Below are 22,405 nucleotides of genomic sequence, written 5' to 3'. Positions count from 1 at the left end.
TTTCTACATAGTCTGGTTTAATCAGATGTGGAAGGAGAAGAAAGAAGCTCAGAAAAAATGTAGAGTTGGTTCCATTATGTGAAAGACAAAGATTTCTTTAAAGATATTAAAAATAAAAATAAATCTCTTTTTCTTAAAAAAAAATGTAAATGCTAAAAGTCAGCTGTAGTGTATTATATTGATAGCAAAATGTTTATAACACTTGGAAAGCCACAGGCCCATTGGTGTATTACAGCTATAGAAATAGCTTGTTAGTGGTTCTGCTCGTGGTTGGAGGGCTGAGACTGCAGCAGCAAAGAAACCCAGTAAGAAGAAAAGGAATTGGTTTTCATTTTGTTTTGCTTTGTTCATCAAATCACTATTGCAGTTAGGCAAGGTTCAGGTTCAAAGCAAAGAGGTGCTTCAAATTGCACAGCAACATGAATGGAGCACTTGTAGACAACTCTGAAAACCAAACACACCTTTTGAGGTGCTGCCATAGCACTTCAAATAGCGTCAACCTATTATCCAAAGCACCTGAGGGCAGGAGAAGAAGTAAAGAGAGATCTAATCTAGAATTAAGGAGAAATTTCCTGACAGTGACAACAATTAATCAGTGGAATGACTTGCCTTCAGAAATTGTGGGTACTCCATCATTGGAGGTTTTCAAGAAGAGACTGGACAGAATGTTATAGGATCTCCTGTCATGGGCAGGGCATTGGACTAGATGACCTACAAGGTCCCTTCCAACCAGAGGTGGTATTCAGCAGGTTCTAACCAGTTCTGGAGAACCGGTAGCGGAAATTTTGAGTAGTTCAGAGAACTGGCAAATACCACCTCTGACTGGAGATTTTACAGTATCCTTTCCCTGCCACACCCACCAAGCCACGCCCACAGAATCGGTAGTAAAAAAATTGAACCCCACCATTTCTTCCAACCCTATTATAATGCTACTTTTCTCAGAATCCCTTGGCGACTGCAGATGGAATTTCATGATACTGGGGAAATGGAACATCGTTGTAAGGATTTGCACACAGGTGTTCTGTTCACATCCTTGTGTGTTCCGTGGACCTTTTTATTCTCAGATCTGAAGAAATGCCCAATCCTAATAAAATCCGTTTCAGAACAAATTAGCAATATACACTCCTCTTAAAATCCCAACATAATCTGTTAAATTAAAGGTACAGGAAGTAGAGCTTGGGGATCAACTGCAGGTTCTTCCCCAGTCTCTTAAAACTTCTGAAAATCATCCTACAACCGACTCAGCCCTGCCTTCAACATTCAGTTCTCAATCTGACAGATTGTGCACCCATGCTTCAAAGGGCTATAGAAATGAAAGAAAATGGATTATAACGTTTGCTCTTCTTTTGGCAGTTCATGGTAAACTCTTTCATTACAAATGGATCAATGAGAATAATTTTAAAAAATTGATTCAACAAAGTGAAGAAAGCAAAGGAATCTTAAGAGCTCAATTTTTAATTACTCAGGAATAAATTTAGGACAATCCAGCCAATTAGTTGGAGAAATCCAAAGGGCAAAGAAATCACCTTAGCAAAAACTGTGTGCAGGACATAAACTGGACTGGACAACTAGAAGAGAAAGAAGAAATAATAAAATATTTTTTCCTTTATTTTTTAATGAGAAATTAACCATGCCACTTCCAGGATTTTTCTCTCACTCCATTTTGGAGTATTTCAAGGACATGAAAGGGTTTCAGATCCTGAGGGTCTGTACTCAAGGAAAGGCATTCCCTAAATGTAAACAGATTGAACATAATGAGACTTACATCTGGGTAAAATAATGTTCAGTTTTTCCGTGAACATTTAAAAATGAAGAAAAAGGAAATCGAGTTCTGTCAGACTCTTATTACCTTCTGATCCTTTTTCAGGTAGTTGCATATGACTTAAACTTTCACACTGCTTTGAAATGAAAAGAATCAAAATATAAAATTGTCTTGCACTAATTCTTTAACAGAAATATTATTAATGTAAAATTATTCAAAAAATATAGCAGTCCAAACTTTGGTTTTTGTAGTATGCATTATGCAAAGTAGTTGAGCACTACTCTAAATATCATTTAATTCATTCATTCCAAATGCATAACTAGACCATGTTCCTATATGGGTTTCATCTGGCAAAGTTGGCATAGTAAGACAAAGCTTTTTGATTGGAAATTAGTATATATTCCTTGTAAGCTGGCCACTTATCTAATTATTTTGCATTAAGTTAGACATTTTACTTTAATTTTTTGCTCAGGTCTCAGTGAATCATTTGTGAGGATGTCAGTATTCTTCATCCAATGATGTCTTTATTGGTGACAATGAGTTTTCAACATTTCTCATTAACTTCATGTCAAATCTTGCAACTTTATCATTAATATTAATGAATTCAGAGTGTTTTGTTTAAAGAAGATGCTATTTCCTCAGGCAGAATTATAGATCTTAAGATAATCTGGTTAAAAATGTACAAATGGTTCAGGAAGTATGACTCCCAGATGGAGGCATGGAGATACACAAGGAGAAGCTGATAGGACTGATAAAATGGTTAAGCTTGTGAAATTGGACTGCTTGGTGGAACTATTGGTCATAGCTACCAGTTACTAGATGAAACAACAAAAATTGCAGACCAGATATGGTAGTCCTAGGTAATAGGGAAGCATTATGATAATTAATGTCCCATAATATTAATTAGCAAAATCCAGCAGCCATTGTTCTTTAGAGTTGGATGCCAAGTAAAGCTAATTTTGGTGTGATTGCCTATATCAGTGTTTCCAACCTCAGCATGTGGTTTAGATATCTGTGCTCCATCTGCTAATATTTTCCAGCTATGCTGGGAATTCTGGGATTTGAATCCCCACATCTAAAAGTTTCAGAGGTTGAGAAATACTGGTCTACACCAAAGAGAGCTCAGCCAGACTTCAAAGTAAATTTGGGGCCTTTCAGCTGAATATTTTAAGGTGTTCTGAATCAAGCTAAGAACGTGAAGAGACAAATGTTTTAGATCAAAAGTTGGCTGACAACTTCCACAGTTCCTTGTTATAAAACTTGCTGCCTAAGGCCAAGGGAAAAAATGTTGAAGTCCAAAATACTGAAAAAACAGTATGTGCTAGATTTGTAACAAATGAACAAATTCAAAGTAGGCTTTTAATCTTTAATTAAAAAACAATGTATTTTAATTCTTAGAGGACCTGACCCAGAGTCTACCCACACTCTTGCCCCAGCAATTTTATCATTTTGTTCAAGGGTAAAAGTAGTATGTAGTATGTAAGGAAGGCCTTGCACATCTTTGAAATCTAATATATAAGCAAATAAAATATGTAGTATGAAAATATAGCAAAGCAAATATAATTGGTTCTAGTGTTATGTTATATGAAAGACCAAAAGGCTTGTATTTAATATGTTCCAGTGATGAGGAGAGCTACTTAGGGTAGTCCATTGTCATCACTGTCATTATACAGTATGTTTATACAATGAGGTAAGTCAGACATAATTGATTGAAGAAACAGATCATTTCATCATATTGAAAAATCTTGATCCAGTCATTTATAATTTGAAAGCCTAGCTAGAGATTTCTCTGCTTATCCTTCCTTTCTTTGTAATGACAAGAACAGGCTACAGAGAATTATGATATCCTCCATGTTAATATATGTTATCTTTTGTTTCCTTTTTTAAGGAAAAGAGTAGGTTGGTTATCTTGTATACCCAAACAATATTCATTTCATTAACTTATCTTAAAATATACTACAACATTGTTCCTCTAGGCTGGCCTATGTTTATGACTTGGTGGGTGTGTATCAACTTTGGAGCAATGCCCCAAATGCGGAAGAGCAAGGAACACTGTTCTGATGCCTCACACGAAGGCATAAAGATAAGCTCCATCATTTCCACTAGCCTTTTGTTCAGTGCAGATGCTGGTGAAAATGCCTGCCCAGGAGGCAATGGGAAGGCAGCAAAGCTTCTGCTCTGATGAGGTTTGACAACCATGCCATGCTTCCTATAGCAAATGTAAACAGTTATCTTCTGATTTTTCAATTTTGAGAAATGTCCATCTATTATATTATCTTATTTTTTAATCTTAAAATCACAAGTAATGTATAATCATCCTCAATTTCAAGATTCATCTGTTATATGGGTTTTTTATCCTTGTAATTAATTTTATATTCATTTTTTAAAAGAAATATTTTATTATTAACATGTAAACCAGCTATCAGTTATATAAACTATGATTATAATAAATAGACTAAAAATAATACCAGGTCTTATGAAATGGCATTTTCCTCAAACATTTTAAAAACATAGTCAATCTGAGTATAAAGATTGACATGGTTCCAGTGTTTAAGATGGAACCAGATTAAAATCATGCAATCACCTTTTTACCTACCACCCACTTGCTTGGCTGCTTCTCAGAGCCTCAATCTACATCCTATAGAATACTGTATGATTGAATGAGTCTGACATAAGTGTAATAATTTGTTTATCAGCAGTCATGCTGGGAAGATTGGCTGGGAATTCCATCTGTGGCATCTAAAGTTGGAAGCTGATTCAAGAGAGCAGTATATGATATCTGATTGAATGGCATTTGATTGATGATATGTCAAGCAGTAGAGAAAACTTGAAATAAAATGTCATCATGAATTGGAAGAGGTTGTCTTTTACATCGGCAAAATTATCAAACAGCATAAAAGATTACCTGCAAGGTAGACAGGATTTAAACCTAAACAGTTTTCATCTTTGCAGCTTAATATCAAAACCATTCATTGTACTGAGCTATCTTGATTTAGTTTGCCACATTTATATGAGTGGTATGTTAAATATAAATATAGTTGGTTACATCTAAGAATTTATTCCACTAACAAAGTGGGCTACATCATAATTGAATTTACAGTATGAGTGGATATAGTACCTTTTCTAGTTTATATCGAATCAGAATGGAGAAATCTAGAAATTAAATATCTGCAAATGTTTCATTTTCCAATGAAATAAGAGAAATAAGTGTCATTATAGCACCACCTCTGTTGAGAGCTCAAGATTGAATCAAAACCTAATGAAGCTATAGTCATTTTTTTCCTCCTCCTCCTCAAAAAAAAAAAAGCCAGACTGTACAAAAACCATAAAAACAGGAGTGAATTTACATACAATTTTGAAAATAAATATATTACACAAATGTTAAACCCCAAATTATTGGATAGGTTTGGTATCCATTCATCCAACTTCAGCATTTGGAATACAGTAAAGGTTTTCTAAGGGAATGTGTGAGACATAATAATGAAGAGTAAGCAAAACACTGAACAGCATCTCCTAATAGAGAAGAGTGGTATCAAGTAGAGAGAGAAATAAAGTTCTAAGTGGGCTGTGCAAGACTCAGAAGGAGTAGACTCTTCAAGAACATTAGATGCTGGGTGTTCCCCAATCTACTCAGGGAAGAATTAGGGAAGGTAAAATATAATAGGTTTTTCATTTTTGCTTCATACTTAATATTTTCCTTCCATTTATCAAAATACTACAGACTGACAATTTATGGCTTAATCACTAGGCTAATGGGTTAACGGTTTTCTAAATTTCTATGTATGTAGGTCCTCCAAACATTTTCTCCTTGATTTGGCATTGTGTTACACTCAGATTTTGTGTTTGCCTTTTCATGGATTATTAGAGAACCTGTTTTACATGATTAACTTAAGTTCTGGTGTCAGAATTTGTCTTGTGTCAAATTCCTCAAACCCAATTTTGCTCCTTTCTTCTTGGATGTTCAGGGTAGTGTAATGCTCAAATTATGTTAACTCCAATCAAAATGACACTTCTATACATGAACCCTCCAGACTGTCTACCATTTATAATCACTGCTTTATTCTCTACAATAAGAACAATATCATAATGCATAAAAGATCTGTCTGCTTTGAAAAAGAGGCAGCTCTTTGATGGCTCCTCAGAAAAATGTACCCAAAATAGATTGTAAATATTACCCCTCTTCCTGCTGAAAAAAAATGATGTTTTCAAGTCAAATCTGATTGCAACTTCAGTATTCCTATCTTTATGAAATTAATGATGCAGTTCTCCAATCATATGGCATACAACTATGCCCATATTAGAAAAAACAGTATTATAAATGTATTATCTTCAGGAAAGTTGCTTGTAAATATATGCATATTAAGAAAAACTGTTTCATCACTGTTTCAGACTAGCACTGATGATGTTACCTAGTTTGAGTCATGAAACATCTGCAAGAAAACAAGCAGGCTCAGAGAGTATCCAGGACCACCACCCCCTCATGTTTCATTACTAATAGATAGAAGCTTGATAATGGGCTACAGTTTTCATGAAACTTAAAACTGAACAGATAGGATGCAAAATCTCCTTTTCTACTTATGACTATAATCTTGTTGCTTGTATCTTTACAATTTAAATTGTTTTATTTAGTTTCCTGGTATGATTTTGATTGCTTTAGTATCCTATTATGACTTAGTGTTGTATCTTATGATTCATGATGAATGTGTTTATAATGACTATGATCATGATTTATCACTTATATCTTTTATGTACACAGAGAGCTTATGCACTGAAGACAAATCCCTTGTGTGTCCAATTACACTTGGCCGATAAAGAATTCTATTCTATTCTATAGAAACTGTCCAGATATGTCAATTCCCTGATACCTCATATTAACTTTTATCATCAGTTTCTGGTGGAAAGTCTACCTGATCTATCTTCTGCTTTCTTCTTTCAGAATGTCTACTATACAGGTAACCAACAGATTCATGTGGGTGTTCTTAGTCCTACCATTGATGATGATGACAACAGGTGCCTGGTCGATGTGAACAGCAGGCCAAGACTTATTGAATGTAGTTATGCCAAAGCCAAAAGAATGAAGCTTTATTGGCAATTTACTCAGGTATTTTTTCCCTCTTCTCTCCCTTCCCCTCACCCTAAAAATATTCAACAGGATTGTGATGACCCAGGGTGGGATACAAAATAAACACAGTCCTAAAAAACAGGTGAAGCCCCTTTTATTCCCTCACTTTGCTTCCAAACTCCAAATATCCTTGACTGAAGACAAAAAACTCCCACACAAACAGTTACAAGAAGGAGGAAAAAAAACAACACAAACCAGGCAAGATAAGGGCTGGAGGACATCCACAAATAACAGAACACATACTGAGAAAGACGCCAAACTCAGAGAGGAACCATAAACTAGAGATATTTCCATGTTTTGTTTCCAATGCTCGCCCGTACGCATGTCCGTTCTCTTATTCAGTTGTCACAGCCCATGAAGAGGATCAAGGCCCTCTCCTCCTGAGTAGACCACATCTGTCCCTTATCCTCTTCCCCCTGTGTGCCCTAGGATGGATAGGGGATGGGCCTGGGTCCTCCTCTGACTGCCCTGCCAACCTCTACCCTTCCCCAGCCTCCACCACAACCTCCAGAGCCACACTTCCACTCCCTGTCAGCTGTTCCTCCTCTCCCTCAGAGTCAGTCTCCACCAGGGGCATGAAAAGGATAAAAAAATATAAGCAAAAGGATTCTTTCCAACTGCTGGTAGAAGATACTTTCAGTCATAAAGTTCAGTACAAAAAAACATGTTTTTATTTTTATTTCTTTAACACTCAGAAGTGACTCTTAGTCTGGAGAAACAGGAAACTATCTTTGATGACATGGAAAATGAGACATTGCTTCTAGACTCTTTTGGGTTTTTTTTGCATGGGATCAGCTACCTATGTCCAGCATTCCACAGGTGTCAAAAAAAGAAGGAAAACAGGAAGAGTGACCTTTCTATCTCCAGGCCTTCCCAGATTGCCTCCAGTTTCCTCATGTAATTTATAAATCTGGACAAAGGAAGATCTAATCAAGCTTAGCCTGATAGAGCAGGTTGCCTACTTCAGACATTTCTTTGCTGTGTGGAAGACGCTACGATGCAATAGGCCAGTGATAAAGAAAGATGGCAAACTAAATGATCAGTAAACTTTTGTATTGTATCATTTTAGATTATCAGGAGGCTTAACAAGAGAGAAAACTCTCAAATGAAGGAAAATTGGCACCACAGAAGGTGGGGAAGAGGGTAGAAATTGGATTTGAACACACTGGCCATGACACTTTCCTTTTGAATTTTTATCAACGTTATTACAATGTAGTGGATTATGTGAAGTATTACTACAGATCAGAAGAAATATCTGGAAGCTCTCCATCTTCCTAATATTCCCAGACAAAAGACCTGAAGAGAAAATGAAGCTCCTTCCTTTGTGTCCTGGTGATAAATTAAAAGGCAACAGAATAATGGAAGTCACACTATTGAGAAAGGATTGTTTTGCTAATATTCAGGGTAATTAAAATATTGTTGCTTCTGTAGATTCTAAATGGGATGCAAAATGGGCTTGCGTGCAGCAAGCTGCAAAAAACTGATAGAGTAATTGAAGGCTTAAGAAGGAAATGTGTACACTGTGCTTGTGTTTGGTCTAATAAAAGAAATACATCTCTCTGAAAAAGAGGACACCCCTCTTTTCTGTATCTCAACCCTCCAGTAATGATTCTGGTTAGAGAGAAGAGGAGGAGGCTGTGGGCTTTGCAGATCTGCCTAGCAAGATGACCTTGGATTCTATCCACAGATGATATTTTTCATTCATTCATTCATTTGTTAGCTTTTGTGTTATTTCAGACAAAATACTCTGAATTATAGCTGATTTTTCCACCTCAATTAAGATTTTAGCTGGTGTTACTATGAAACCTATCGCTGTTGGATTTCATTCTCTAGTTTCCAAGCTGGCTGTGATTTTGTTTTGCTTGAGTTTTTAAGAATTAATAAGTAATCAAATTTGCACTTCCAACAAGCAAGTCACTCAAAGAACATAGGTATCCATCCATGTTTGCACTTCTCAGAACTTTGCAATATGCTGTGCTGTTTAGCAAAATAAGATGTAGTCAATGTACCCACATTAGGGAAACCACAAAATATCAAATTGCAAGTAATAGGGATAACAGTCAAAATGCATGTATTAGAGAAAAATGCATACAAAAATATGTGAATTCATGAAAAACATTATATATTTTGTCCTATCCATCTCTGTATGTGCAAAAATGGTATGGATATGAAAATGGAATGTAGGATAAAAAGTAGGAGAAACTTAGGAGTATACAAAACATTTTAGCCTCAAGCCAAGTCTTGAAAAACCATGGCCTTTGTTTCAAGACTTTGACAAAATATACTGAAATAAATCTTGATTATTTTGACCAATTCTGGGTTTGTGAGTCCTGATTGATCCAATTGGCTGTTCTGTAACTTGTGCCTGGTCTGTTTTTACTCAGGCTTCCTCCATCTAGCCAGTACAATAAGTGGGACCAGTCATACCCCTCCTGCTTTGGGTTAGATTTTGTCTGGATAATGTGAAAGTGAAAGGTCGAGAGGAAAGCAGAAGTTAAGCCTCAGAAAAATTGGTGGTAGCCACCAATCTTCCAATATTTTGTATTACTTTTTTATTTATTTATATTCCACCTTTATTATTCTTACAAATAACTTAAGATGTCAAACATATCCAACACTTACTTCCTCCTATTATTCTCCACAACAACAACCCTGTGAGGTAAGTTGGGCTGAAAGAGAATGACTGGCCCAAAGTTACCCAGCTGGCTTTCATGCACAAGACAGGACCAGAACTCAAAGTCTTTCTAGCCTGGAGCCTTAACCACTGGACCAAGCTGGCACTAATTTTTCATGGTATTTTGCTTAAAAATTCAAGGATCAGATTAGATGAGGATGGGCTGATACATGAATATATATGGGTACCTTTAAAAACTATTGCTATATATATTTACATATAAGCCCATCTCTAGATAACTCAATCCAAATATGTGTTGCACTTGATTCTGATCATGCAATGATATATGGGCTCTAGGGCTGTGAAAAGCCTTTGAAAGGGGCAGGAACATCTAAAAGGCCCGTTTTTGAGTCACAAAAAACAGCTGCATCATTTGGAAGGTTACTCATTTTCTGTACCTTCTGAAGTTGCCTAAATAAGCTTTGCAAATGACATGGCTACTTTAACAATCATTATCTACATTCCAGCAAGCTGCAAAGCAACTCTGTCGATGGCTTTGCCAAGTCAAAAGGTGTGTGTGTGCTGCAGTGCTTTGTAACCAAAGGTGGCTATTGTATCTCTTATTGTGTAAAAGCAAGGCCTAGTAATTCAGTGTTGGTTTAGCAAGCTTGGCGTTTGGGGTGTATGTGCAATCTTTAAATGCTCTTGTTCAGAATCCGTTTTAAAATACCAAAATGAATACCTGTGTTTCCAGTAGGTGGTCATAAATTTTTGCTCAGGCTGTTGGAGCTTATTTTATATTTAAATCAGAGTCTCAAGCTCTGAGTATGCATTAAGTGTGAGCAGTGTGTGATATGTTTTGCTGTTTTTTTCTTCTTCTTTAAATAGCATGATAAAATATAACAGTTAAAAGTGCAAGCTTGGATGCAACGCAGAGATATTAACTATTATTTGTTAGCTCTTAAAAAGTAGCTTTCTTAGTAACAAGTACAATTTCTAATGGCTGGCTGGGTTTTACTTCCTAACCCCACTATTATTAAAGCGCTTAAGTGTCCCATTACAGCCAAAGTAGCTGTTAATAAAAGCATGAGTGTTTAATTATATTTGTTCTTTGTGCACCATGTAATGATATGTGGGAAAGATCTTGACATTGGGCAAAGAGATACTGCCAATAGAAGAGTCACATAAGAGAAAGGATAGCTTGCAACTAAATAAATAGGTGTGGCAAGAGGCTTCGAAGATATCCTTCCTAGTATCTTAGGCAGTAAAGGAGATGGGTAGGATTGTACTTTCAGACTTGCAAGGTTCTGATATTGTAGCTTTATACTATCCCTCAGGCAGGGCTAACATCAGTCTTGCAAGTCTGACAGTACAACCCTCCCCCCTGAAATCAGAGAAACATTATTGGTATGTATATTTAAATATTCTACTGCACCACTTCTTGTTTTTCATTTCCATGCATTATAGTGCTGCTTGATAAACAGTAACAGGATGTTCTGTGATAGGAAATCCAAATATTAACTCAAAACAACATCAAAGCAAACTTAATACTGCCTCATAACCAGGCAAATGACTTGTCGATTCTGAATAAGTTTAAAAACAATAGAAGCAAAGGTATGTTAGTCACATTTGAACTTGGTTCTTTCTGAGCTTGGTTGTTTGTTTGCACATGTTTCATTACCCAATTAGATAACATCATTAATCTCACAACACATGGAAAAATCTCATAGTTCAACTGGGAAATTGTATGTAAACAGAGAGCAAACCTCACACCTGCTAACACCGATGATGATACTTGGTCAGGTAATAAAATACCTTCAAGCAAACAACCAAGCTCAGGACTCACCAAGGAGTCCACAATTCAACATGTTTCACCATTTTCTCCTGTGGCTTATTTTTGTTCCTTAGAAACAGCCTGTCAAGCTGAAATATTGTTCATTTCTTTCTAATTTAAGGGTTAGATAATAGAAACCACAAGGTTTAAAACCAAAAATGAAGGGATAAGGTGTTCTTTCAATTGATTTTCTCTCGGGCTGTTTGAAGATGCAATCCCAGTCCATCTTGTAGTTATGAGGTTGGGAAAGGCTGGTCTATTGTAACATGGCATTTACTGCTTCTCCTCTAAGCATTCAGCCTACATTGGAGCTAGGTAAATGCCAAATATTTGTTAATCACATTTTGGCTTCTGAAGTTATTCCTACAACCTCATTTCCTTTGTTCACTGCCTCTTACATGCTGAGATTATATTTGAATTGCCCTTGCTGGAACTGATTGCAAAAAAAGTTGAAACAATGCCAGCAAAGTTTCTTTTAAATTAAATTTAAATTAAGTTAAATTAAATTTCAGAAAATGTAAACAATGTGGCATAAACAAAGACATGTTAGCTGGTTTTATTATTTCTCGTTTCACAGTTATTGACATACTTTATGGATGTTTTTAAAATCTAAATAATCTATCATTAGATTTTGATTGGCATTATACTTTATTAAAATATTCTTGCTGAAGTCATCTCTAGCTCTTTTCTTGTCTAAAACCTGAGGATAGATGCTTTGTAGTGTGTTTATGTCACCTAAGGATTCACGCTGTACAAAATGTTTTTCGGCTTTACTGAATATGACTTATTTGGGAGCCAGATGTTCACAAGCATCTGTTTGACAATTCATGCTTCAAGAGAAAGCTTTGTGTCTAATGTTTCGGCTCAGAATGCAGTCTCTCTTGAGAATTCAGGCCATGGTCATGGCAGAAGAAACTCAACATTTTCAGGCAGTTTCAGGCCACGGCAGCATTTTAGGGGGAAATTGAGGGGGGAGAACACAGAGAGATACCTAGCCAATAAACAACTTATCCAATCAACTATTTTTTTTATCATATATTCAATTTTTTAAAAAAATAATAAAGTAAGAAATACCATACTGCATAATATTGCAGCTGTTTAAATTCAAAACAACTAAAAACATAAAAGCATTTAAACATGACAATAGACATATCCATGTGCACATACGCTCAGTGCTCAGAGAAGGAAGAGATGGTGAAGAGAGATTTTAAGAAAGCCAAGTAAAGGCTTCTTTCTTAACTATAGTGTAGAACTGTCCACATTGCTGTCTCATAGACTAATTATGGAGGTGTGGTTGAAGCACTTGAGGGTATTATTTGATTTGGCCTGGTTGCAGCAAACCAGCTGTTAAATTCTTTTTCTTTCTCTGAGACATAGCAGGATGAGGTTGAGAGGAGAACTCACAATGCCCACCAGCAGGCCTGAACTGCTCACCTCCCTGCATTCCTGCAGGCTGCCTCTTCTACAGGCATGCTAGGGTTCAGGAACAAGGAAAAATTACTATGGGTAATTTCCAGTTTAGTTTGTCATCCAGCACAGATCCAGTCAATTCCTGTATCCAGATCACAGCAAGCACAAGGAAGGAAGGAAGGAAGGAAGGAAGGAAGGAAGGAAGGAAGGAAGGAAGGAAGGAAGGAAGGAAGGAAGGAAACGAAGCAAGAGAAAGAAAGAAAGAAAGAAAGAGAGAGAGAGAGAGAGAGAGAGAAGAAGAAAGAAAGAAAGAAAGAAAGAAAGAAAGAAAGAAAGAAAGAAAGAAAGAAAGAAAGAAAGAAAGAAAGAAAGAAAGAATAGTTGATATTTATTTATTAACCATTAGTAAATATCAAAATATTAAAATGGCAAAATAGAACAGAAAGCATGTAAAACTAATAAAAAAGCAAAGGACGCAATAACAGCTGACTACATTATTTATATCCAGCCTTTTCCCTTTTATGTATATAATATGGCAAAATTGAGATGGAAAGTATGATATTAGTCTAGCCTTCCTTTTATTCCACACATGAAGAAGAAAGCAAGTTTGAAGGAAGAAAATTTGGTGGACAGAAATGATGTATGTGACAGTTCCACTGCTAGAAAAAAATTAGGGTGACTGGCTGGCTAAGCTGAAGAGAAAGAGGGCCAGGCAGACTGTGGCCAGTTGCCCAGAATCAAATCACGGGGCACAGAAGTGGGCCAGGATGAAGCCCGTGATGTGAATGCCACATAGATAGCTAGGGAAACATGTGGACTCAAGAAAAAATATTTCCATCTCAAAAAGAGGGAAAAATATATAGAGAAAGTTTACCCCAACTGCAATGCCAAGATAGAACATTGCACAGAGGCTCTGAGAGAACATTATATGGAAATTATATGCTGTGGATGGGGGGAAAGAATGCTATGGGCTTATACATTAGGAAATTTTAAAGCTGTAAGCCACTCAGAATAACCATGTATGAATTGGGTTGTCATATAAGTTTGTTTAATAAATAAACAAAATAAAATTATATCTATAGCAAATTCTTGACTTAAAGGGTTAATAGAGGAAAGGAGTAAAGCAGAATGCCTGTGGAATCATTAGTAGGTTTACATATATTTATAGGGTGCATTTTATGCACGTATTAAATACTAATTTTAACATGCTGAGAAGTAGAGAGTGTATGAACTGTTGCATTTGAAATCTATTAAGCCAGGGGTTCACAAACTTGGCAACTTTAAGACTTGTGGATTTCAACTCCCAGAATTCTCCAGCCAGCTATGCTTTAACAAGTCTTAAAGTTGCCAAGTTTGGAGACCTCTGTATTAAGCTAAGGTCCATTAAACTTAGAGCTTATTATATTGGTTCTTCATTGTTTTGAGAAGGTTTCTGTTCGCAGTGAATAAGCAATTCTTTTTCACTATAGATCACCTTCTTGCTAGACTATGGTGATAATGATACGTTAGGAATGGAAATCCAGGCAAGCATTAGAAAAGCTTAGAAGAATAACTAACACTTCAGACTAGTTCAGCCTTTTGATCATATGGCTCAATATAGAATTATAGGGCTGGAAGGATCTTAGAAATCTTCCAGTCCAATCCCCTGATCAAGGATTAGGGTTAGGGTCCCTATACCATCAAGGACAAATGGTTGTGCAATCTTTTCTTGAAAACCTCCAGTGATGGAATACCTAAAATTCCAGAAGGCAAGCTATTCCATTGATTAATTGTTCTCCTTCTTCTTAGTTCTTAGTTGGAAGTCCTTCTGACAAGCTTCCACCCATTACTTCTCAGCCTGCCCTCAGCTGTTATGGAAAAAAAAATCAACCCCCTATTCCCTGTGGCAGCTCTTCAAGTTTTGTAACACAACTATCATGTCATCCCTAAGCCTTGTCTTAATTAAGCTAAACACACCCAGTTCTCTTCATTGTACAAGCTATCATCTTATCTTTATTGCTCTTCTCTGCACTCTTTCTAGAGTCTCAGCATTAATTTTTTTTTTGTATCGTGGTGACCAGAACTGGACACAGTATTCCAAGTGTGGCCTCACTGGTACACTATAGAAGGGTACTATCACTTCCTGTGTCCTCAATGCTATCCCTGTGTTCATAGAATCTAAGACTGTATTGGCTTTTTTTGGCAGCTGTAGCTTGCTGCTGACTCATACTTAAGTGGTGGTCCACCAGGATTTCTGTTGAGCCAGGTTCTGCCTATTCTGATAGAATATTCTGTATTCTAACCAATACATTTGGTTTTTCCTGCCTAAATGCAGGACCTTACTTTTCTCACCACTACACTGCATCTTGTTGGATAGGGCCCAATGCTCAAGCCTGTCAAGATATTTCTGAATCTTCAGTCCCTCTTCCATATTGTCCTCTGACTGAGAGCATCTTGTCAGTTGCCTGAATATCCCACTGGTAAAAGTAAAATATAATTTTAACTGTTCCCTGTTCCTTTCTAACTCTCTTTGCCGCCTTTCTTACATTTCTTTACCCCCTTCTCCACTTTTCCTGCAGGTATTCCATGGGTGACATTTTAATTACAAGATGTTTGAATGCACATCTGGCACTTTGAATTATTGGTGGATTGCAAAGGCATCTAGAAGAACTGAGTTCTACAGAATTCATTTCTAGCTGTTAAATATCTGGTAGAATGGGAGGATGAGGCTAACTTGCAAAGTTCCCATCTTTCTTCAATACAGAACCATCTAGCGAATTATTAAATTGAGGATCTATTTAATGTATTTTTATGCTACGCATAATAGGCTTCTTGTGGATATATGGTGACAACTCCTTAGTTGCATAATAAAGAGATACGATTCTTATAATATCTTGAAATACTGCAGAAGGTTAAATCTGATAATTACAACCTTTCACTTGATTTCTTGATTATGGTATAACTTTAACCTAAGTTGTTCAGTAAGGCAAGCTGAATAAAAGAATTATTTGAGTCTATACAAGTATTCAATGAGATAATTTCATAGTTGCATTCATCCCCCACACTAGCCAAAATTCTCAACCAAAATGCAGTTTGTAATTTATATTTGATCAGTCCATCTCTTCTTCATGTCTGTCCAATGGGTATGAGATAGCTAGTGCAACAATTTAGTGGTAATAAATATAAAACCAAACAGTTATGGATAATGTTGCAAAGATATGAAGTTAAGATATTCCACAAGTCATTTCTTTGACACAGTCAACTGGAAATATATACTATGCACAATTGCATGCCATCATTTTTTAAAGTATCTAACATTAATGTAACTTCAGCCTTTTTATCTCCCTTTATCTTTTTATCTATAGAGCAGCTTTTGTCTTAATACTGAATAATACTTCAGACTCAACCTTGAGAATCTGACCTTTATTTAATAGAAGAGAGAGGGAACTAACTTTTCTCTTTTTTTCTGAAAATGGGGGGAAAGTAAATTAAAATTAATATTATATTAATATTATTATTATTATATCTGTTAAATTAATAGCAGAATATTCAGTTTAAGTAACAATTTAAAGTAAGATCAATAGCTCTTTTCCCAGATAAATAACTTACTTTTTCCTTTGTCCCACAAGTCATCCATATTCCCTCTAGCTATGATATGAACTCCCATCAACTCCTTTTATATGACATGGCATCATGATGCTTTCTTCGTCTCATTCGTAGCCCATGCTAAAAGCAAAATTTCTTTAGCTATTCCAGTTTTAAAATAGTGCTTTCCCTCTTGTCCTGACCTAGTTTCCATGTGCTTCACAGATGATGGGGTTGATGATGGGATCTGCTGGGATCTGCTCAGTTCCTATTGGCCACTTTAGACTGCTACAAGAACACCCCTCCCTTCCTATCACTGACCATTTTTGCTTGGGCTGCAGGAAAGACCAGGTAGCTGGCTTCCACAGACTGGTTGAATCAGATATGTTTTAAAAAAAACCCTTGGCTGATCTAACATGGTATCCTTATGTTCAATAATTTAACACTCTTTTGAGAGGTAGATCTGTGTTGTACAACTTGATTTCCACTGCTTCGCTTCTCAGAATCCCACATGTGTGATATTTGGAGAAAGAAAACTTGGGAAGTTCTGTCCACTGCTTGGGAGCTTCCCACTTCCCAACCCTTCCCAGGAACAAGCCCAGGAAAGCTGTGATGCAGTCCTGCTCCATAGATCATGAAAGTTTTATTTTTTGTGTCTCAACATAGCAATCCAAACTGAGCATTGATGGACAGGATCACATGATGGGAAAGGAAGAACAGCTTTGCCTTGTACATAGTTTGTACTCTTGTGGATTGCTTGGCAGAACATTGATATTAAAATATTGTTTAATCATAGTCTTTCTTGCTAGAATATTGTTTCCATAAAACAATTTTCCACTAGTGTGCAATGTTTTAAATGAAATATTTTTCGATGTTGGTCTTCTAAAATAAGTACAGAAGAATTGTGCATTGCTTACTCAAGTGCTAGCCACCAGCATTGTCTTTTTGAAGAATATCCAACTATAGCTGTTTTTTAAGTAGTGGCAGTTTAGAACTTTGTTCACGTGCTTACAAAAAAAAAGAGAGAGAAATCAGTAAAAGGAAAAGGGTCACTGGATTCATTGGACAACTATAGATGCGATGGAGAACATCTAGAGCAGGGTGTCAAACTTGATTTAATTGAGGGCTACATCAGGGTTGTGTTTGACCTTAGGGTTCAGGAGGGCTGTGGTGGAAGTGGCCAGCTCAATGTCATTTGTATCAGGGGCGCTGGTGTTGGCCCGAGCACTCTGTCAGCGAAAACGGCCTCCTGCAACCCTCTGCCAGTGAAAAGTGTCCATCCAACTTTCAAATTCTCCCCAAATCACTTACATAAATGAAAACTTGGAATCTCTTTGATTAAATAACTAGAACTATCATGAGTTGAAAACTGATCTTTAACTTAAATATTGACTCTGCATTTTCTCTTTCTCCACTTTTAAAAGGGAGGTCCAATCCAGAACAGAAAATCCAAACGTTGCCTGGAACTGCAGGAAAACAGCGACAATGAATTCGGATTCCAACTAGTTCTCCAGAAATGTTCTGGCCAGCACTGGTCTATAACAAACATCCTGAAAAGCTTGCCGACATAGACTTTTGAGTGGGAGTGGAGATCTTTTCATTACTCTTCTTGCTACTATGTAGCGAAAGTTTCGCAATGACACCTGCAGTTTCCCTCCTTGTTTCATTTTTGTGTGAGTGTGTGAATGTCCACTTGAGGGCTAAGAACAGACACTTTTATTTCATAATGGCATTTTCATGTGATTTACAGATTGGTTCTGAATGGCAGGTGATGGTAGAATATGTTAAAGTATTTTGCAATTGTACATAGGGGGAAAATGGAAAATATTTATAATTCAGACAATAAAATTTTATTGAATAAAAACACAGTAGTCTCTTTGTTTAATTAACCGAGGTAAGCAAGCTACAGAGCAATCTGTGCACGTAATGTATATCCCATTTGTTTTTTCTTTTACTTTTTCATAAGAACATTTAGAATTTTAGAATATCTTTTTTAGTCCAGTGGTCCATTTCAAACAAGTTTACCACCGGTTTGGTGGGTGTGGCTTGGTGGGTATGCTTTGGGCACGTGCACCAAACATGGCGCAGAGACTTTCTGACTCTCCCTATTTGTTGTCTCTTCCTTCTAACTACAATTTACCAATATTAGTGCATTATTCAGGGAACTTTTAAACCCATACAAAAGCACACAGTGTTCCTGCATTGATTCTGTAGATTCATTAAAGGAAAAAGAAGAATCCCTTGGCATTCATAGAGTTTCAGTTATGTACTGAGCATATAACTTATCTGATTTTTAAAAAATACATTTGACTAATTACATGTCATTTCCTTGTACTTAAAAGTCTTCTATTAATTACTAGAACTTTCATAGTACTCACAAGACTCACTTTACCCAAAACATGGATTTGCCTGCTGGTTCTTGGTGTTAGAAGCTGGTTTCCACAGAGAAATAATTATGCTAAGACTGTAACTTGAAATATAAAACATAAAGTAGGAACATTTTATATCCTCTTTTGTGGAGGAATATAGTTGTCTAAATAACTAGCAGAACACCAACTTTTTATATCAAAGTATGGTACAATTTTCTACAAGCCTATTTTGAAGTAAATCCAATCAGTTTAATCATCTTTTCTTCCTAGGTACAGTAAGTATGTTTAGGATTGCTAATCCATTTAAAAAAAAAAAGTTTTATTCAAAGTAAATCATATAAAAACAAAGTTCATCAATATTCTTATTCCAATTTCTATTCATTTCTCTCCCTAAATAATTCTGGCATCTTTTTTAAAAAACATTTGCATTTTTATAACTGTTCCCAATATTAAGATTATAAATTTGAGAATGATCTTTTCAGTTACTCTAGTTTTTACTACTACTACTACTACTACTACTACTACTACTACTACAATAAATACTTAAATTCTGTTAAAAGTTTAATACCTCATTTTGGTATTTTCTTATGAAAAGATGCAATTTTTCCTTGTCTTCTATGTAATCATTGACAATTATTTAATTGATTTCTCTCCTACAACTGCTTTTTAAAATTTCCCATTGAATACTTGGCTTGAATACTTAGATCTATTGGAAAGGTAAATAGTTTGCTTTAACATTTCAGTGCTTTGAAATTTGATCACAGAACTAAGTAAAAAATTCACCATTAGGTATGTTTATAATTGATTATTCACTGTAATTCACATTCCACAAGTAGATGATCTCTTACTTTAATCAGATCTGTCCATATAAGTTTCACCATTTTGGAATTTTGCTGATTGGTTACAGTATGTGTTATCAAGTTAACACTTAGTGCCCACATAGATAGGATGATCATAATATAAGGTGAATTGGTGAATAGCTATTCTAAAATAAAAGTCAATTGTGATTTATTTGAAACATAAAATACTAGGGGAACCATAATCCCATTTAATATCTCTGTATTTTCAAATAATACTGAACTAGCCTGGTGCAAAAGAAACTCCTCTGGATTGGAAGACCATTAAGTGTTTTCCCAATCAAGACTATAAGTTTCTTGTAATGTGGCTTCATATCTTTTATAAATGGACACATGCATAGGTGTTCATTATATGTACTATACTTTTTACACGTAACTACTTTTTTTCTGTGACTTGGGGAGGATTCAATCCATCCCACCCAACATTCTCTCTAATGTAATACTACATCAGAAATAATCATCTCACTTCTCAAACTGGAACTAAATCACCAGTGGTAGGATTCAAAATTTTTTACTACCGGTTCTGTAGATGTTGCTTGGTTGGCGTGGCAGGGGAAGAATACTATAAAATCTCCAGTCAGAGGAAGTATTTGCTGGTTCTCCAAACTACTCAAAATTTCCACTAACAGTTCTTCAGTACTGGTCAGAACCTGCTGAATGCCACCTCTGTAAATCACCCAATATTATATAGATGTCTGTCTTAATCCTTTTTAAAAATAGATGTGTTGGAGAGTGCAATAAGAGATAGGAATGTTCCAGATACATTAATGTTGCTGTTCTCTAAAGTCTACAGAATGAACGAGTGAATGGATGACTTGTTTTCCCTTCATAATCTCTCTCTGTCTCTGTCTCTCTCTCTCCCCCAATAGGTATTAAAGATTCACCCTGAGTTCATTTCTTTATTCTTCTTCATAGATCAAGTTATCTATCTGAAAATGAAATCCTTAATTTTGAACTGTTTATCCTACTACTGCATCAAGATGAGCTCAGCTCATTAATTTCATCTTTTGGTCTTCAGCTACAAGTGATAGTTCAGTTTTAAGAGCCACAAACTCTGCAATCAGCTCCTTTTTACTGAAACTGCAAATCTTTTATCTTTTTAATCATTGTGTAGGAAGAGGAATCCATCTATGTTTAATGTCCTGTAAAAGTAAAAGGATTTTTCATACGATTTTTTAATGAAACAATTATTTCTATCTTATTAAATTGTAGTTCAAGAAGATTGTTCAAATTTGCTATCAGCTTAGGGGTATGTGTGTGCTTGTTTATATATATAAAAAATCAACAAGAACATATCTGGGCTCCATGAAGTTTAGTCCTTTGTTTTGGCAGATGATGAGTTACATTTATCTAACTAAAATCCAAAAAAATACTGTTAATTCAAATAAAAAACCAAGCCAAAAATAGTTCTTTTAAATCATCCTCTGCAAATTCATACATTTTTAACTCTTACCTTCTGAATATAATTGTCGTCATTTTCCCCATTTTATTTTAATGTCCTGAATTTTCATAAGTGAGGCATTATTTCTCACCTTATCCCACTGCTTTATAAGTTGCCATCTCAATTACTCATCCATTTCTGTTAATTTAGTTTCTATAACTTAACTTTCCCCAGGATTAATTGAGCTCTTCTTTAGAACCAGTCTAGGATTTACTCATCTGTTCATTAACTAAGAGAACATAATGAAGACATTTCTTATTTCTAGAAACCTTCTTCCTCAGGTTGTATTTCTTTTGTTACTGTTTGGGAGGGGGTTCACCATTTTTCTTGTTCCTGAAAAACCATATGGAATCAAGGCACTTCTTTCTCCTTCAGTTTAAACTATTATGCAAATGGTTTCTTCTTATTTCTTTATATTCAATAAATCTTGCAGTCTCATTCTACAGTAAATTTTAAAGACTATTTTTAGTCATGGCCAGCAAAAATTACATTAAATCAGAACCAGGATGGAGCTTGGCTTTTAAACAGCTCTTCTTCTCAGCATCCAGGCCTGCTAGATTAATCAAAGCATCAGTTCTACTCATTAAAATACATCTCCAACAGTTGTTAAATGAGCCAGAAAATTTCAGTCTCAGAGTTGTTATAAAAATTGTAAAGCTATTACACAAAATCTTAAGTTCTTTTAGGCAGAATTGAAAATTGGCTATATCCTGTAAAAAAAGAATCATCGCCAGATGGATAAAAGATTTGTTGGTATTAATTATGCTAGTTTGAAAAATTCTGTGATTAAAGCAGTGTTGTCTAGGAAAATGAAGGAATTTAAATTCAACTAAATTCCTACTGCAATATAAAATATTCTAGCATTCTTCCTACTGAGGGGAGGAACAGGATTTAAAATTACTCAAAGTATTTAAAATGCTAAGGCAAAGGCAACATCAATCAATAGGTTTTCTCAAGACTTTTGAATCTACAGTTTGTACAATGAAAAACATCACAGGATTTTACAGTTTTCTGAAGTTAAAAATACAAAAGCGAGCAACAAAAATCCAAACATTTGGATAGCAGCTAAGAGTTGTTCAAGTTAATACTGTACCCTTTCTCGGCATATTTATTATCATTTAAATTTCTAGACATTTCAATTCACAAAGATGTTACTAGACTTGTGCATTTTGTTCATAAGGAAAATGAAGGAACTTCTCTGTGAAGAAAAAGGAAAAAGAACAGTACAATGTAGCACAAAATATAATTCTTAAAGATAAAGGAGTTAGATGGAGTAAAATGGTAACAAACTATTCAAAAAAAAGACAATATTGTGAAGTCAGTTGGGGCATTATTCTGCAGTGGTTCTCCTTCTTCCTCTAACCCCTAGGCACTATTCTGTGGGTTCTGGCCCCTTAAGGGCTCTCTCCTTCCCGCTCCCAAACCCATAGCC

At 35.7% G+C, this 22,405-nt stretch overlaps 1 protein-coding gene across 3 annotated transcripts in view; it reads left to right on the top strand.

Annotated features, from left to right (window-relative positions):
- GALNT18 (polypeptide N-acetylgalactosaminyltransferase 18) overlaps positions 1-18,169 on the top strand; it is a 346,908-nt gene extending 328,739 nt beyond the window's left edge. For all 3 annotated transcript variants that reach the window (XM_026705594.2, XM_087921117.1, XM_087921116.1), the window contains exons 10-11: positions 6,699-6,863; positions 17,731-18,169. In XM_026705594.2, coding sequence (XP_026561379.1) covers positions 6,699-6,863; positions 17,731-17,877 — 312 coding nt within the window. In that variant the 3' untranslated portion in view covers positions 17,878-18,169. The remainder of the gene's footprint in view (positions 1-6,698; positions 6,864-17,730) is intronic.
- Positions 18,170-22,405: the final 4,236 nt, after the last annotated feature.

Source organism: Pseudonaja textilis, chromosome 1, assembly GCF_049901715.1.
Source record: "Pseudonaja textilis isolate UNSWEBS1 chromosome 1, rPseTex1.2, whole genome shotgun sequence".
Lineage (NCBI taxonomy): Eukaryota > Metazoa > Chordata > Lepidosauria > Squamata > Elapidae > Pseudonaja > Pseudonaja textilis.
Note: the sequence above shows the minus strand (reverse complement) of the source record. Positions and strands in the feature narration are given on the sequence as shown.